A 17,864-nucleotide genomic window follows, 5' to 3' on the forward strand; every position below is an offset into this window, starting at 1 on the left:
GCTGTCACAACTGAGCAACAACCAGAGAGAAGTTTTCCTGATGCCAGGACCAGCCTTCTAGCCACTGTGCCACCCAAAATGCCCTTATTAATATGCCTATTAGCAACCTTTGTGTTATATATGTTTATTTTAATATGTGCCTATTAACACTTTTATGTTATATATTATGTGTTAATTTTAATATGTGCCTATTAACAATCTTTGTGTTATATGTTATATATTAATTTTAATGTGTGCCTATTAACAATTTTGTATTATCTTAATTTTTAACATATGCCTATTAAAAATTTTTGTTTTATAAAAAAAAAGACATTTAAGTTGTAGTTCAAGTTCTAAATCTAAGTTTTACAAAGCACTTAAGATAGACTACCTCAAGAAGAACCTTATATCAAATAGGAAATAAGTGATTTTACAGATGAGAAAACTGAACCCAAGAAAGATTAAGGGATTTGCAGTGTAAATAACCAAAAAAGAAGTGAACTCAAGTTTCCTAATATCAAGTCTAGCACAATATCTACTGTGCAACCTAATTATCTATTTGCTTTTTATACCACTCTTCAGACACTTAATTTGTTATTGCTTTGTGTTATTACTTAACTGTTCTTATGTTTATGTTCTATTTCCCCAAATTCCTCTCTCAGAGCAAAGACATGATATTAATCCACTTTTTATCCCTTTGCCTTGACAGCCTTAATTGAATGAACGATCATGAGTTTATAAATAAAGCCCAGGTAGAAAAGTACAAAAAGAAACAATTCAAAAGTGAGGCATACGAAATCACAGATTTTGAGCTGGATTTGAAGATTATAATTTTTTTGGAAGAAAAAACTGAGGCCTAGAGAATCTTAGTACTTGCCCAAGGTAAGATACTTATTAGTAAGTCATAAGAGTATGAAAATCTTCAAAAACAGCATTTTATGTGTCTCTTTAAATGTCCTTTTTTCAATGCCAAGTTAATTTTATCTGAACATAATTCCTACCTGTGGTAGTCTTGCAACTTAATCTACTAAAATTTAACCTAGGTTTTGGAGGATTGTTGTTTTATAATTTAATTCTCCCATAGATAATACTATTTTTCTCAAGTTTAGCAAATTCAAGACAAAAAATTTGCTTGCTAAAGCACAGGCATGAAAAGATTCTTATCTTGATATTCAAGATATCTAGACAATTAGCATAAATATATAAGTAATTATGTAATAAGTGGTCAGAAGCCTCAAAGAGGCAGTTTTCAAATGAAGAAATGAAACCTATCAATAACCAATAAAAATTATTATGTGCCTACTATGTTGTGATCCCTCTATATGCTGGATAACCATATAAAACAACCACATTATAACTGCAAATTATCATTAATAGGAGAAGTGCAATTTTAAATCATTCAGGTTCTACTGCATACCCATCAAAATGGTAAAGATGAAAAAAAAAAGTAAATTGTTGGTGAAACTTTGGGAAATCAGATATATTAATAAATTATTGGTGAAACTGTGAACTGGCCCAACCATCCCAGAAGACAATTTGGAACTTCACTTCCCTCCCTGATCACTAAACTGTCAATAACCAGTAATACCATAAAACCTTTTTTTAGGCCTATGTTCCTAAACATCATTGACAGAAAGACCCACACTTACAAAAACATTTACAAGTTACTTTTTTTAATGGCAAAGAACTGAAAAAAATCGAGTGTCTATCAGTCAAAGAATTGCTGAGCAAATTATACTATCTAAACATAATGGAATATCATTGCACTGTGAAAAATGATGAAACAGATGGATCAAAGTAAGATATGTGAGTTGATGCTAAGTGAAATAAGTAGAATTAGGAGACTAAATAACAGCAAGAAAAATGACTTTGAAAGACTTAACAATTCTGATCAATTTACATTGATTAACCAACCATAATTCTAGAAGATCAATGATAAAATATGCCTAAACCCTACTAAGAACTACTGAAAAAATAAACAGAAAGCAGAAAGAAGTTCATAAGTTCATGAGGGCAAAGTTGGAACTATTATCCTAATATATAAATATAATATATACTAAAAAAAAGTATATAACAGATTCACAATTTCACAATCCTTTTGTTCTTTAAATTAAAATGTATGTATTGACATTTAAATTCAAATTTTGAAAAATATTCTAAGCTCAAATATATACAATGAAATAACTTGCTTCCAAGTAACTTCAATTGCACAGTAGTGAAAAACTCAAAGTGGCAGTTTAGAACCAGCAGCTGGTTTCACTGGGTAATAATAGGAGGGGACACTTCTGGTACTACTGAAGAACCACAATGAATCCCAGTGGGAAAACATTAATATTTTAAGCTAGCTTGCCAAAGTGGTTATACCTTTATATCTACAGAAAGCTCTGAATTTTCTCCAATTGCAAATACAAAACTGTGATAAAATCTTGGAATTCCCTGGTATAGGAATTAAAAATCTAAAGCAGGAGATTGTCTCTCAATATTTTGCAATACTGCAAAGCTAAGAAAACATCATCCTACTATCACCTTGAGCTTTTGTGAGTTTACTAATTCAAAACAAGATTTATTCCACAAGATTAGAATTTGGTATACTACAACTTGGCACCACTAGGCAAAAATATCACCTTTAAATGAAACAGCCTGCTACTAATATTAGGAATTTTAAAGTACAAACATGGATCTTAACACTACAAGGAATGTAGCTGCTACTACCTAGTCTACAAATTTTAATTTATTTCAATGTTAACCTTCACATAATTTCCTGGTAAATTGTTGTACTAGTTTAAATAGTGATTATCTTCTGTTACAACAGGAAGTCGTTTATTATTTTTTTTCTCATAGGATAACATTTCTGAAAAGGCAAAAAATTGACTGCTACTATGACTTCTTAAACATTCTTCCTCCTCTATGAGATGTTTTTAAGGTTAAAGTTTCCTACATAGAATATAGAAATAACCTAAGTGCAATCTAAAAATGTTTAAATCCTTATTTTATTCCTTTATGGCAAAATTATATTATTTTGAAGTAGTATACATTTCTATAATTACTTCTAAGAATTACTATGTGAATAACAGATGCTTATATTTATGATAAAGAGTGGATTTAGGAATGATAAATTTAATATGTTAAAATAGTATCTTTCAAAATGAGTTCCAGATTTACCAAAAAAATCAAATTAGTCAGTAATACACCAAGTTTCATTTATAAGATATTTGAAGTGAAATAAACAAAAAATTATTGGAAATAAATGCCACTTAGCTTCTACCTTTTTTACACCGTCCTACAAATTAGGTTTTATGAAAATAATCTCACTAGTAGATTCTTAAAACTGCACATGAAAATCTACTGATGGAAGCAGCTACACCCAAAGAAAGAACACTGGGAAATTAATGTAAACTGCTTGCATTTTTGTCTTCCTTCCCAGGTTATTTTTACCTTCTGAATCCAATTCTTCCTGTGCAACAAGAGAATTGTTCGGTTCTGTACACATATATTGTATCTAGGATACACTGCAACATATTTAACTTGTATAGGACTGCTTGCCATCTGGGGGAGGGGATGAAGGGAGGGAAGGGAAAAGTCGGAACAGAAGTGAGTGCAAGGGATAATGTTGTAAAAAAATTACCCAGGCATGGGCTCTGTCAATAAAAAGTTATTTAAAAAAAAAAGAAAGAAAGAAAGAAAAAGAAAATCTACTGATGCAATAATTTTCTTTCTCTAATATTTTTTCATTTTTAACTTTTCAATAATAATTACTATAGACTACATGGTATTAAGAATTCATTCTGCTTTATGTTATATTTATATTCATATTTATGAACTCAAACAGAAAATATAACAAGTAGGTTTTTTTAAAAATCCTTTGTGAAATGAACTTTTTTAAAGTGCTAATTGAATATTGATATTTCTCTACTGGAGTGATATTTCGATTTTTATGCAAATGGGCTGAATTTAGAAAAGAAAAGAATGAAGAGATAAAAAAAGATTGGTAAGAGCAGGGAAAACTAATGAAAACTGCCCCATTGCCTATAAAGAATAGATGCTCTTGAGTCTACCTGGAAACTTTTTAGATAATAAAACTTTAAAAATTATCTTAGGATCAAAAATTTAAAACTAGCTGAATACATTCAGGTCATCTAATCCAACCATCTCATTTTACAGATGTGAAAACTGAGGTCCAGGGAATTTAAATGATTTCTCCCAGCTTCACGTGAAGCTTCCCAGATCTTAATCAGTTATCATTCATTATCATCATTTTACAAATTGCTTATTCAGATTTTAAAATGTGTAATGCACAAGTTAAAAAAAATGCAAAGTGTATTAGTATCTATACTATATCTAACCCTAAATTATCTAAACACTTTGCTCTGTTTTCTTCAGATAAAACATTAAAAGAAAAAAAGAAAAGTACAATCTAAAGAAAAGTTTTCTAATGAAACACTAATATGGTGACTGGTGAGAAATTTCTGAAAATCCTTGACTTTAGCAAAATCTAGCTTTTACAAAACAAATCATTTTCCCTCTTCTTTAAAAGATTTTCATGTATATCTAAACATCTCCTTTTAGAGACAACTGAGAAAAACAAATATTTCTAATGTTTCTTTTCCTCTTCAAAGTGTATAAACCTATATCTATTAGTCCAGCAGAAAAATCAACTGAAACACTTATGTCATATTAACTGTTTTGTTCAACAGTTTGCACATGGAATGTTAACAATGAGTAGCACAATAATCCTTCAGGCCTGTCAAATATAATCTTTTAAGAAAAAACATATTAATCTTATCCTAACTTGCAACTTAATTTTAAAAAAAATCTTATTTCTACTATTAAAATACATTCCTTTAGATGATTGATAGCTACAAAAGTATATTATTTTACTTTAATCAAATAGAAGAAAAATAATTTTGTAGATGATTAAAATTTTTGATACATCTCATTTTGATGAAATGTGCAAGTCAAAGTATTTCAGAGTACAACAAAGATCTATACAAAGATCCCTGAAGACAAAATGTAAAGATTTTATAAACCACTAACCCAACTAACAAAAATGTTACTAGTTTTATGTAACTTGTTAAAAAATTAATCTCATTTCAATTTTAACCTTAAAATTATAACCTTAATAAAAAAATTGATCATTGTAAAATTAATTAGTTCTCAGAAGTAATTATGGCCCAAATAAATTTTCACTCTAATAATAAGTCTATGACCTGAAAGGTAAATAATTTGCCCTATAGTATAAAAGACCTAGAAAAAGTTGAAAAAAACAAACTTTGATGTAATAGGCCAAATGCAATTTTTTGAAACAAAACAAATACTTTGGTTCTGTTTCAAAAGCTTTGATTCACTGGTAATATTCAATATCATATGCTATATACTTCAGGATTTATATAGGAAAACAGAAAATTTCTGAGAACTAGGAAAATTATTTAAAACCATGCATGGTCTTCAAGAAAGGTGACTTTTCAGTGCTTTACTTTGCCATTGTCTTCAGTGACCTTCAATCTAAAAATTTAGCCAATGATTAAATGCTAAATACTAACAGAATTTAGAAATTCTAAAATTTATTGAAGCTTAATCATTACTTTATTTGATGCAAAATTTGCATTTTTAGATACTTTCCTCAAATTAAAGACTTTAAACAGTCATAAAAACATATACAATAGAATTTTGTACCTTAAAGCATCTACACTGTAAAATACAAGCACTGTGGAAATGTGACTAATGATTCAGTCCTTTAACCAAATATAATAGGACTACTGAGAAGCTTTATCTTTCTTTGTAAAACAGCTTTCTACTCACTCAGATTCATGTAATTGACTCAATATTAATTCCTATGCTATAATATGCTGAAGGCTTTTTAAAATCTATACAATGTTGAAACTTTCAAGTTTCTATGAGTTTCACTCCTAATCAAAACGCTTAAGAAGTCCCCTTCTGCTTGCTTTTCCTATTCATAACTGGAAAATCTTAAGAACAGGGAGATTTGATTATAAAGGCTTTATGAAACAATATAGATGACTAAGATGATATTCAGAGTATATTTTGTATAGATATAAATTATTTAGCAAAATAATATACTAAGGTATTTATATATTTTCACACATCTCCTCCATCCTTTATCTCCTCTATGAGATGTTTTAAAATTATACAAAGTAATTTTAGGAATGGATAGGGATAGTGAATTTGAGTAAAGAAGTAGTCCATAATAAGAAATGAGCCAATGGGCTAGAATTAAAAATGAGTTTGGATTGTTTTAATTGTAAGGCCCTGAATAGTTTTAGAGCTAGGACAAGGCTAAATGTATGACTTTTTAAAGCTGAAAACAGATAGAATCTGAGGACCTATAGGGTTTGGGGTTTCTGTGTCATTTTTTTATGTGCTTCATTTATTTACCTTCCAGAAATGTTTATAAAGCTTTACTGCAAATTCCCATATAGTTATTGGTTCTATATCTGATTAGTCAAAAGTTACAAGTAAAAACTATTACAGAATTAAAGTGATGCTTTTTTCACTTTTAAATTTAGAATTGACTTTAAGCTATATATCATCAATTTCAGGTCTTCTTAAAAGCACAATTCCACTAACATGATTGCAGAGGTATTTTGATTTAGCTGATTTACGTGCTATTCTAGAATTAAGAAGAGCTATTGTCCTACGTAATCAATGGAGACATGTGTTTGACTAATAAGCAGGCACAGACAATAAGAAAATGAACAGAAGCCAGACAGAGGTCATTCCAACTAGACTCTCCATGCATAGGGAATGAAAGGCATACCAGATACATTATCGCTAAGATGAAAGATAGGCCGTAAATAGTATTATGGTTGGTGTTAGATCATCTGGCATTTTAAAGGATTTTTAAATTCCAGTATACCTCATAAAGTTGAAAACAAGAAAAGAGTAAATTTTCTTACATTCTACAAGTTCTCTTAAAAACCTTTTCTTTCTTCTTCCCTTCTTCCATTGTGGAAAGTCAGAGTTGGGGGAAAATAAGACTGTATTCTAAGCCCTTCAGCACATTCTGTCCCTCTATGATGGGGAGACAGCAAGCTCCTGGGATCCCGCAGAGTTGGCATTGTTTGGTGACTTTCACAAGAGGTCTGCTAAGACTAAGTCAAGTCAGTTCAATGCTGGAGAGTATGTGGGACCTTTACTCTCATATTAATAGCTAATGCTGACAGTGAAGCAAAAGGTGAAATGTATTCACATGATCAATAATTTGTCTTGCCATTAGCAATTATCCTTTTCTATACTCTCAACAGGTATCCAGGGTAGTGTCATGATCTAAAACAAAAAATGTACATTAAAATGTTTATTTTGTTTTTTAAACAAAACCGTTATATACCATTTTTACATGTGTATATGTGGGTATGTACATATATACATTCACTCACACTATAAATTAATTAAATAAACTTAAGGAAAATTAAAAGCAGACCATGAAGTATCACTGTTTTAGCACCATAATTTTCAAAGCCATCAGAAATCGGTATCAGATATATTGAAATGCAATGTCTATAACATTTGGAGGACAACAGTCAGTAAGGTTAAGATATTTTCATTATGCTTTATATAGACTACTGATTATGAGAGGACATAGTCTGCTTTAATAGAGGTTTAAGAAATTGAATTACATGATGATTTTTAACTACTGAAGTAGTTCTATCAGCTAAAATCCATAGAGATTTAAATGCTTGAACTAAATTTGCTACTACAATTATCGAAATATGGATATCTTATGCATGCTTTTCAGCTAATTTGGATGATTACTGCTTTTATACAGTGCAGCATTTTGCTTTGTAAAGATGCTGGCAGATACAGCTTTGTACTGAATATAGGATCTAAAAATTCTACCTTAGTTTCAGGATCTGTTTTCCTAGGTCAACTAATTTTCAAAATATGGTCAGTTCAGAGTACTTTTTACATTTTGTTTACACCAGACTGTTGTTTGCTCAGTATCTTCAAAAAGTCAGATTTTAACACAAAAATAAAACCTTGTGTTTCCAATAATCTTGCTATCTTTCAAATTGTGACAAATTCCTTAAGCATACACTGGAAAAGCAAAATAAATTAACAAACTATCATTTGAACAGTGAAGGATACATTGCAAAAGTCAAAACAAGCAAGCACCAGACAATGCTGATATTCATTTCCTGTGTAGGTTTCATCAAACTGTAGTAGACTTCAGTAACTAGATAAACTACTGTAGCTGCCACTGTGAAATCCACCAGCCATTGATATTCAGGAAAATAATGCAATGCTGAAAAATAAAGGTTTTCAAATACAAAAGTTTTATCTAAACTTTTATCAATAACAATGGATTTAAGCATACTAAATTCTATTTCTAGATTTATAAATGTTTACAAACATGAAGATGGTTTTAATACAGAATGTTATATTCAAAATTAAACATTACAAATTTTACTATCATAATAAACTGAATGTCATCAATATAAATTTATGTTAAAATGACTATAAATACATTGTAGCTTAATGATTGATTAATTTTTAAGAAAATTCCAAAGCATTCTATCTTTTAAAAGGGAATTTCATTTATGCATTTTATCATGAGGATACATATAAATCTGGGTAAAGTACATTGTCTTTTGAGCTTTGCTCAAAAATGAAACTTAAGCCATTTTAACATCAATGATAGGGAGGGGTTATTTTATGAGTTAATATAAGCAATTAAAAAAAAACTGTAAAGTATTGTTTTGTTTTTTCTCCTCTGTTTGATGTATCCTTATTAAAATACTGAGAAATCCTTTAGATTCCATAAAATCAGTCTCTTTAGATATAATTGTTCCATCTCCAGTTTGCATTACAAGCAGAATACTTGTAATATGAACAGGCTTGTACTTTCTTTTGGTCTCCATATTCCTTAATATGTCTCCCTAAAGGGATCCTTTAAAACTGACCTAACATCCAGTATTTTCCACAATTTTCCCCTTCAGGGAAAGGACAGACAGAAATCTAGGCAGGGTCAGGGGCCTGAAACTGAATGGGAAATTTTATTATTATTTGCTTGTTTTTAATTTCTTCCTTTTATCTTACTTACACTATTAAAATTGCAGGGATTAAGGAAACACCTTTAATTGTTGATATAGAATTTAGTCCAATGGCACCCCCACAGGTAAACAATATAAATACCCACTAATACAATCCTATTTACCAAATCAAAATTCTATGTGTCAAATTTCATTTTTTCTAACTTCTAATATAAAATGAATACACATTGCTTTAGGGACAAATTGTGGGAATCGGGGGTGGAATATTTGGCCCTTAGTTATAACACTAAAATTTTGTGAATCTTTTAAAAAATCACTCATTTAAAGAAAAATTTATGTTAAAATAAAATAATGCTATTCAAAATAAGATAGTTTAAAACATTAAACCCATGGTGATCTCCCTCTGAAGAGGTAAAAGAGATAAAATAACAAGATGTAAAGTAACAAGCCTTAATGCTTTTTCAATTTGGCTAAAATTTTCACTTGCTTTCAAATTGACTTAACACTTCTAATTTCATACCCAAGGTAATTGTTTTAGCTCTCTTTTGTGCACTTATGTTCTCACATATATTTAATGATTTCTCAATAAAGCAGAAGGTTTCATCCTATCACATCTCTAGACTTCTTTAAGATTGGTTGCTTCCCTCTTTTAACAAACATTTATTAAAGGCTCACTATGTAATAGGCACTTCCATAGAGTTCTAGGTTGTTGCTAGCCTCTAAATCTTTAATTCCAAAAAAGTGAACCAAACATTTGATCATATATATTTAGATATTTTTAAACATCATTAAAAATAATTAAATCAAGACTTCAAAAAATATTATATTCTATCCATATATCCTAAGAAGGGGAAAACAAATGAAAATGATAAAATACAAATGACATTCTTTTAGTCTTTTCACTACTTTATTTTATACTTCCCCCCAGTGTATATGAAAGATATTGTCAATTATATCTTCTGCATATCTACAACACTAGCATTAAGTCTAATTTAACTCTATTGTATGTTTTATCACACTTTTATAATGTTGAGCTGCAAAAAGGCAGAATTCAGAAAAGCAATATATGTAGCCTAGGTACTCATGGTATATTAAGTACTGTGTAATAATGGCCACTATGTTATAAAAACAAAACTAAGATTTGTTGTACTTACTATTAGTTCTGCTAAATTTGGCTATTCAAACATAATTTCAAATTAGATTCCTTCAGAAAGAATTCTTTCTGAAATGTTAAGCACTATACATATTCTTGCACTTATACTCAAAATAAGTATATTAAGGCCAGGAAAAAATAATATACCCATTTAATCATTAACTAAACTGAATCGCAGAAATTCACCTCTTTTCAGTGACATAGGGTTGAACTAGAACCATAAATGAGATTTTTATAACTCCTATCTACACTATTCTATATTAGAACTAAATGTTATAAACAAAACAATTCAGCATTAACATACACATCTATCAATTAAATCTAATCATTGTGAATATTATAGTAGAATGAGACCTGGAATTAAAAGCATTAAGAAAACAAAAGCTATGTGGTTTCAACATTTATGCCTTTGAAATAGTCTATTTTTTTGCAAGCCACTTAACCTCTTGTTTTCCTCATAGTAAAATGGTCAAAATAACATAGAATTTATTATAGATTAACCAATACATGAAGAAAAAGGTCATTAAAAGAAGTCTCTATGAGTTTCTTAGTTCTAAAAGTTTACACAGCTCCTATATATTAATAAAAGCAACATATAAATAAGTTCTATTATTTTAAATTGCATTGAAGGTAATGTGCAACTGAGCTTTAAAGAATTCTTAACTAAAAACCCTTTACTGAAATTTTCTTACCTAAAGTATCCACTTCTGTAATTGACTTTGTTTCTAGATGAAGATCAATATCCTTTGGGATGGTTAGTGGCTTACTTTCAATATGACCATTATATTTCCTATAAACAGATAAAATACACAAAAAGTTATCAAATTGCTGTCTAAGTTATTATGTCAAAATTTAATTTTTTTGAAGTGAGGCGAATGAATAGCTGATACCAATGCATCAATCAGTTTTTAGAAAGGAGCAAAAATTTTAGAGGTAAATTATTTCAATGAAGGATTATTTGGTGCTTATTAAGACCCTTAAGTGAATAAGCCAGGCATCCAAATTAAAGGAACAAACATTTTGTGGGAAATGTTAGTTTACTGACAGCTTAACAAACAGCTTCAAACCCTAATTCTATCCTCACTGTTTGGAATAAGTTTCACAGACCTGAATTTCCCAAGAGATTGCTGATATAGAAATTTTGTCGGGGAGAGGGTGTAGAAAAGAAATCTAATGAAATTGCCATCATTCTAGAATTTTAAAAAATGACCAGGCAAACAATATATATATATATATATATATATATATATATCATATGTACGCTACAACTGAGATATAAAATAAGATTATTTAAAATATTAGACAATAGCTTTAAATTTTAAAAATAAAATGTTATAAAGAAATTACTTTATGTTAACAAAGTAGCAAATATTGACAACTACTATCTACAAAGTATGGTCCTGGGCACATTTGAAATTGTGAAATAGACTATGTTCTAAATACATGCAAGCATCGTACTAATAAGAAGAAAAAAGCCTATATTTTTGGTGTATAAAATATGTCAAGTAAAAGTTTTGAACACTTAGAAATTGAACAAACAAAAAATCTATGGATATAACAGTTCTGGGCTATAAAGGTCTATAATATTTTATAGTAAACAAATATTTCATAAAAGTTTAAAAAATATTTTTATGTATATATATATATATGGATATTTTCCATAGTTACTCTAGAAAGGAGATTTTCAATAAATCACCTTGTGAAATAGAGATTTTTTTTTTTTAATAGGGCTTTTTTTGTACAGACCTTTGATTTTGTTATATGGAACTTCTGGTATGTAATTAGTTACTCTACTACAGATCAGCAACTAACCTCTCTTCTCTTAGAGAGACAAGTGGTATATTGAAATACCAGCCAGTCCAAGATCACAGAAGGATTTGAACCCAGTCTGCTTTTTGTTCTATATCTTCAATAATATATCTATAATACAACAGTACCTCAAGACTGCTACTAGTCAGTTCCTAATTTGTTTTATGTTATTCTGATTTTTTCATATCAAATTTTCTTAAAGTTCAATTATAGACATTTTACAACTTGTTTTTATTGCAAATTCCTTAGTTTTTTCATCCTGATGTTTATCATAACTGTCACATTTCTATTTGGAAGCCTAACACAAAAATATTCTCTTAACAAACTATCCAATAATGTGACATAACAAACACATAACATAAACACAATAATGACACATTTACCTATCTTTTTTGCTCTTTCCTCTTTGTTGTTTTCCTGCAAGAAGGCGTAACTCTTCTTCTGTAGGATGCTGATACCATCGCAAACTAACAACAAAAAAAAATTCAACAAAATAAATGGTAAACACATAAAAGTATCGAGCTTTTAAAAAATATTGACATTCATTCTAAATATTATAATAAGCAATTCCTTCTGTTATCCTCTTCACTTAACTATGAGACCATGGCAATAAATAAATTATTCTTTATTTACAGATTTTACTTACATGGATAAGATCAAGACCACAGAATTCATTTTAGATAGTATTTTTAATTTTACACTTTCTGGAGGAGTTAAGTCTTACCTAAACTTTTCCCCAGAGAAGTTAACAAGTGCCAAAAGTGACCAATTTGCATTGCCCATATCAGTCTCTTACTCTCTTTGATAGGTATCAAATAATGAAACAGGAAAGGAAGCATGGAAACTACATGTAAACTACAAGAGATAACAAGTTGTTAATAACCAAGTTTTCTGTATTATTTATTTCCTAAAAAAAATAAAATTTGTATGTATACTATCCAAATAGTTTCTACATGAGAACATGAGAAGAGAGTGATTTTAAAAACAAGGGAGGAGGTGCTGTTAGGTAGGATATTATTGGAAGAGGGAAGGCAACAAAGGGTAGGTAAGTGCTTTTAGAAATGTGTGCTTGGGGTCAAAATCTTAACTTGCAACATTTATTAGAATCCTTGAACCAATAAACAATTTCTGAACCCCAAGATTATTGTTACAGCTTTGCTCTCTATAGAATGAAGGAAAATTAATATGAGAGAACTATCTTAATACATTAAAGCTTTGTCTATTTAGAACTCTCTCCTCATTTTAGTCAAGTTTTCTGGATAAGGATATATTATTCAGTATAGAAATATGAAGGATTTTTAAAAAGTAAAATGAACAATATATTAATGATTCAGCACTGCCATTATGATAAATAGTTGTGTTATGCTATAATTAAGATTAAGATATGAAGGATTTGAGATGCTATTTGTTTGCCTTTACACTAACTGGCCTCAGGCTGCCATATCTTTTTAAAAAAGTTTGTGTTTTTGAGTCTTATTTTCTTCTGCAGTTACTTCTCACAATTATCAATACAATGTCTCTTATTTTAATTTTTAAATTGAAATCAGGTAACAAGGATAGTTTTATTACGTCAATAGGATTGGAAGATGAACTTGAGAAATTTCTTATCAATAAAACACATAGACTCTGATTATTTTTTTGGCTTCTCAAGTCCTGCCTCTGTCGTTTTTGTTTAAGGTTTGGTTCTTTCTCTTAGTTCCAAGTTCTTAGCCTTGTTGTTAAGATGAAGTGAAATATCACTCTATATCAAATACAAGTACAAACATGTCAAAATGAATAATAATATCTAGAACATTCTTGCCCTCTGATTCACTCACAGAAGATGATAATCCTAGCCTAACACACCATTTTAGTGATTCTGTTCAAAGGTCTAATGTCAGTAATCAACAAAATATATATACATATGGTTCATATACTTCACAAAACTAAACAACACATCACTTCAGTTAACCTATTTTATAATTTTAAAAATCCTAGTTTCCCAGTCAAATCTTAGAAACTAATTATACAAGGAACTGTGAATAAAGTGAATCTTGAATTTTCAGAGAGAGACAGAGAAAGAAATATAAAACATTGGTTAAAATTGCATCATTTCCAAAAAGCTTCCAACCCTAAATATACAACTTAGAAAACTAAAGAAAGATCTAATCTCACTTTGAATCCTTTTTTCCTCTTGACTTTTTTTAAATGACAAGTTACAAAAATATGCAACATTTTCATTTCTAGAAAATGTGCTTATTTTTTAAAATTCAGTTCCTTGTACATATACCTAACAGATCCCTGTTCTTCTCTGCTGACAATTTTACCAAAATACCATGGTCATTTCAGAGAGAGAAGGGAAAAAAATGGCCAAGGCAAGGATAGCAAGGGTTTCAGGCATCATTTAGGACAGAGGTGAGGTATTTAAACTTTATCCCCATACCTTAGATCATAGGTCCCACCTACTGTGCATTTGAATAGTAGGTTTAAAGGAGGAAGCTAATAGGCTCTCAAGATCAGGCAACATGCAAGAAAACAGGCAAAAGAAGTCCCAGCAATTGAATATGGAGGTATTTTCATATTTTTCTTTACCCAATAAATGATGTGTCAAATTTACTGTGCATCTGAACAGAGTAGTAGATTTTTGAAGAGGGACATGAGAAAGATGGTAATTCACCAAATTGAAGAGCCTAAGGAGATGGAAGAGGAGGCAAAGATAATGCATCAGGTTGAAGGGCACAATCAGGAAGAGAAAAGCAAGTCTAACAAGGCACTGACAGGGAGAAAACCAGTACCTTCCCCAAATCCCCATGCAAAACCCACTATTCAAATGTACAAAAAGATTATAGCCTATCAACTTACCTCTCCAAGAAGAGAGGGGCCAAGCAAGACACTTCAAAACAAAAAGGAACTTTAATTACAACAGAGTATAACACTCCGTAGGTTTGGATTTTTAGATGGGGTATGGAACAGAAAAGATTGTATTTTTTTTTTAATGTTTAGATAAAATAATCTGTACTGGACAATGTATCATATAAACATCAATTCACTCCATAACTAGTCACCCTATGGTAATGATTTCTTTAATAGGCAGGTGAGTGAACAGGGAAGGATACAAGAAGTTTATCTGTAGGGTTATAGAGAATAGCTTATATATAGCTAAAGAACCTAAAAAAGGCAGCATTTCCTGGCTAATATCTTAATGCTACCAAATACCTCAGTGTTTTTTCTTTTGACCAGTTGATAGGAATAAGATAGAATCAAAGAGAGAGAAACAAAGACCCCTAAAAAAAGTTGCTTAGTTTTTCTACTTTGTCAAAAATTTATTTCCAAACATGAGAAACACCTAAAGTAGAAAAATAGAAGGAATTTGAAGGGAGGGTCATTTCAGTTACACAGAATAATCCCATAGAGGATAGGAGAAGTGAGTTATTGGGACAGATAACATTTTTTTAAATTGTATTACACACATGGCTTGTGCTCAGTAATTCCTATCAATGTTTTATATTAATCTTCTAATTTTAGGATAAAATTAGTTAAAGATAGTTTTCTATGGATATACTACATAAGAGAATATGTGGGAAAAGATGGAAAAAGAAGAAAAAAACCTGCTTTCAGTACAATTTTTCCTACTTTATAAAGTCTAATACCTCTTCTCTAAATCTAACACAGAATTGGAAGTTAAAGGAGGTAGTTTAGCTTTAATGGCTATCTATAGTAGTAGATGAAGTTGAGAATTTTTAGTGAATTTCTGAAAACAAAAATCCAATTGCCTTATATTAAGATAATTATTTGGCAGCTAATAAAACAACAACCATAATTCCAGAATCTTATTTTTCCTTTAAAAATAATTCATCTTTCTCACAAATTAGCTGCATGACCTTGGGCAAGTCCCTTAATTACTCAGTGCTATAGACAACTTTCTATAATATAAGCTACTAAAAGTTGCTCATCTGAATTGATCAAGAACTAAACTTTCCTTGCCAAGGGGGAATAGATCCAGTCAAATAATAATAACATTAATTTTTCATAAACCGCAGTGGGGGAGGGGGAGTAAATAAGGTCATAGAAGTTTAAATAGTAAATGGGGCAGATTATGAACAAACTACAACAAAACAGAAATTTCTTATTTCCTTATTTTATTAGCCCTTCTGAAAATGATTAGATTACTTTTTAAATACCTACTATAATTGAGTATAAGCTGGTGGCCTTCATTCCAGAAGAGAACAGAGGCTATGAAAGAGAGTAGCACTATCAAAAAGTAATGACTAACACAATTCAAAAAAGAAGCTCTGAAGTCTACAGAGGAAGACAAAAACAAAAATGCCACAAAGCACGTTTTGGTATGTGTATATAAATAGATAGATACAGATATAATCACTTTTAAAAAACTCACTGATGTTCAGCATTGAAAGGGATATAATTCTCTAGACCAGAGGTATCCAACTCACAGTTCTAGACTAGACTTTTGAATTCTACTAAAAGTAATTTAGGAAATATATAACAAAATAAAATAAAAATACAATATAATTAATAATAATTTGTAGTCTTCTAAGTCAATATGTAGCCCATAAAGATTCCTTTTTATATGAGTTTGACAACACTGCTCTAGTCCAAATTTTTCATGAAAAAAGAATGTATATTTTCTGTTATTATATAAGCAATCTTCCAGGGAACTCATTTGGTTTTGAGACAATTTTTCCAAAATCTCAAATCTAAATTGGTCTCTGTAACTTCTCACTGCTGCTCCCACTTCTGTCTAATAGAATCAAATAAAACATATTTAATGGTTCTTTCATATAGCAGCCTTTCTGAAAAAAGCTACTGTGTCAGTCTGCTTTTCTCTAGACTTGACACATCCACTTCCTTTAACCAATTGTCACACAACAAATTCAAGAACCTTCATTCACCACTGTGGGTTTTGCTCTTCTGGACAACCAGAATTTGGACACAAGCTCACCTGTGGTCTTCCTAAACTGTTGGCATGTAGGCAATAATGTTTTCACACAATTTATTTTTTTTTAATGTTTCTTTATGTTACATAAAAGTTTTCACTTGACCTATTCCCTCCTCAAATTCCTTAAAGCACTTTCAAATTGAATTTTTTTTTTCTTTTACCCAGCGGCAACACAATAGTCACAACAGCAGCCATTTTTGTAATGGCAAGGAACTATAAACTGAGTTGGATTCCCATCAGTTAGGGAATGGCTGAATAAGTTATGATATATAAATGTAATATAATATTATTTTTCTAGAAGAAATAATCAGGGGCAACTAGTTGGTGTAGTGGATAAAGTGCCAGCCCTGAAGTCAGGAAGACTTCAAATCTGACTTCAAACACTTAACACTTTCTAGCTGTGTGACCCTGGGCAAGTCACTTAATGCCAATAGCCTCAGGGGATGGGAGGGAAGGAAAGGAAAGATCAGCAGACTAATTTCAGAAAGGAAAGGCTTGGAGAGAATTACATGAACTAATGCTAAATGAAATGACAAGAACCATCAAAGAACATTGTACACAGCAACAAGATTATCTGATGATCAACATATTGACTTAGAAAACCATAACTTAGTATTAGCTGTGTTGTATTTTTATTTATATTGTTATATATTTTCTAAATTACATTTTAATATAAATGTGGAAACATGTTTAGAAGAATCATACATGTTTAACCTATATTGGATTATTTGATGTCTAGGGAAGGAAAGAGGGGAGAAGGGAGAAAAATTTTGAACACAAGGCTTTGCAAGGTTGAATGTTAAAAAGTATCTTTGCATGTATTTTGAAAAATAAAAAAAACTATTATTATTAAAATAACATAAAATAAAAAATAAAATGCTATGTTCACAATGCTTTCAGAATATATGGAGCTGGAAAGCTGGAAAAGCCAAAGCAAAGGATTCTTAACCTGAGGTCCATAAAGATGTTTTTAAAAATA

General features: G+C 30.1%; 1 protein-coding gene across 1 annotated transcript in view; it reads right to left on the reverse strand.

The window, feature by feature from the left end:
- The window catches only part of TMEM161B (transmembrane protein 161B), a 109,816-nt gene that overhangs the window by 55,230 nt on the left and 36,722 nt on the right, over positions 1-17,864 (reverse strand). The window contains exons 3-5 of the mRNA XM_051993198.1: positions 12,333-12,416; positions 10,833-10,930; positions 8,083-8,239 (exon numbers count right to left, since the gene is read on the reverse strand). Coding sequence (XP_051849158.1) covers positions 8,083-8,239; positions 10,833-10,930; positions 12,333-12,416 — 339 coding nt within the window. The remainder of the gene's footprint in view (positions 1-8,082; positions 8,240-10,832; positions 10,931-12,332; positions 12,417-17,864) is intronic.

The sequence above is a fragment of the Antechinus flavipes genome, chromosome 1 (genome assembly GCF_016432865.1).
Source record: "Antechinus flavipes isolate AdamAnt ecotype Samford, QLD, Australia chromosome 1, AdamAnt_v2, whole genome shotgun sequence".
In the NCBI taxonomy this organism is placed as follows: Eukaryota; Metazoa; Chordata; class Mammalia; order Dasyuromorphia; family Dasyuridae; genus Antechinus; species Antechinus flavipes.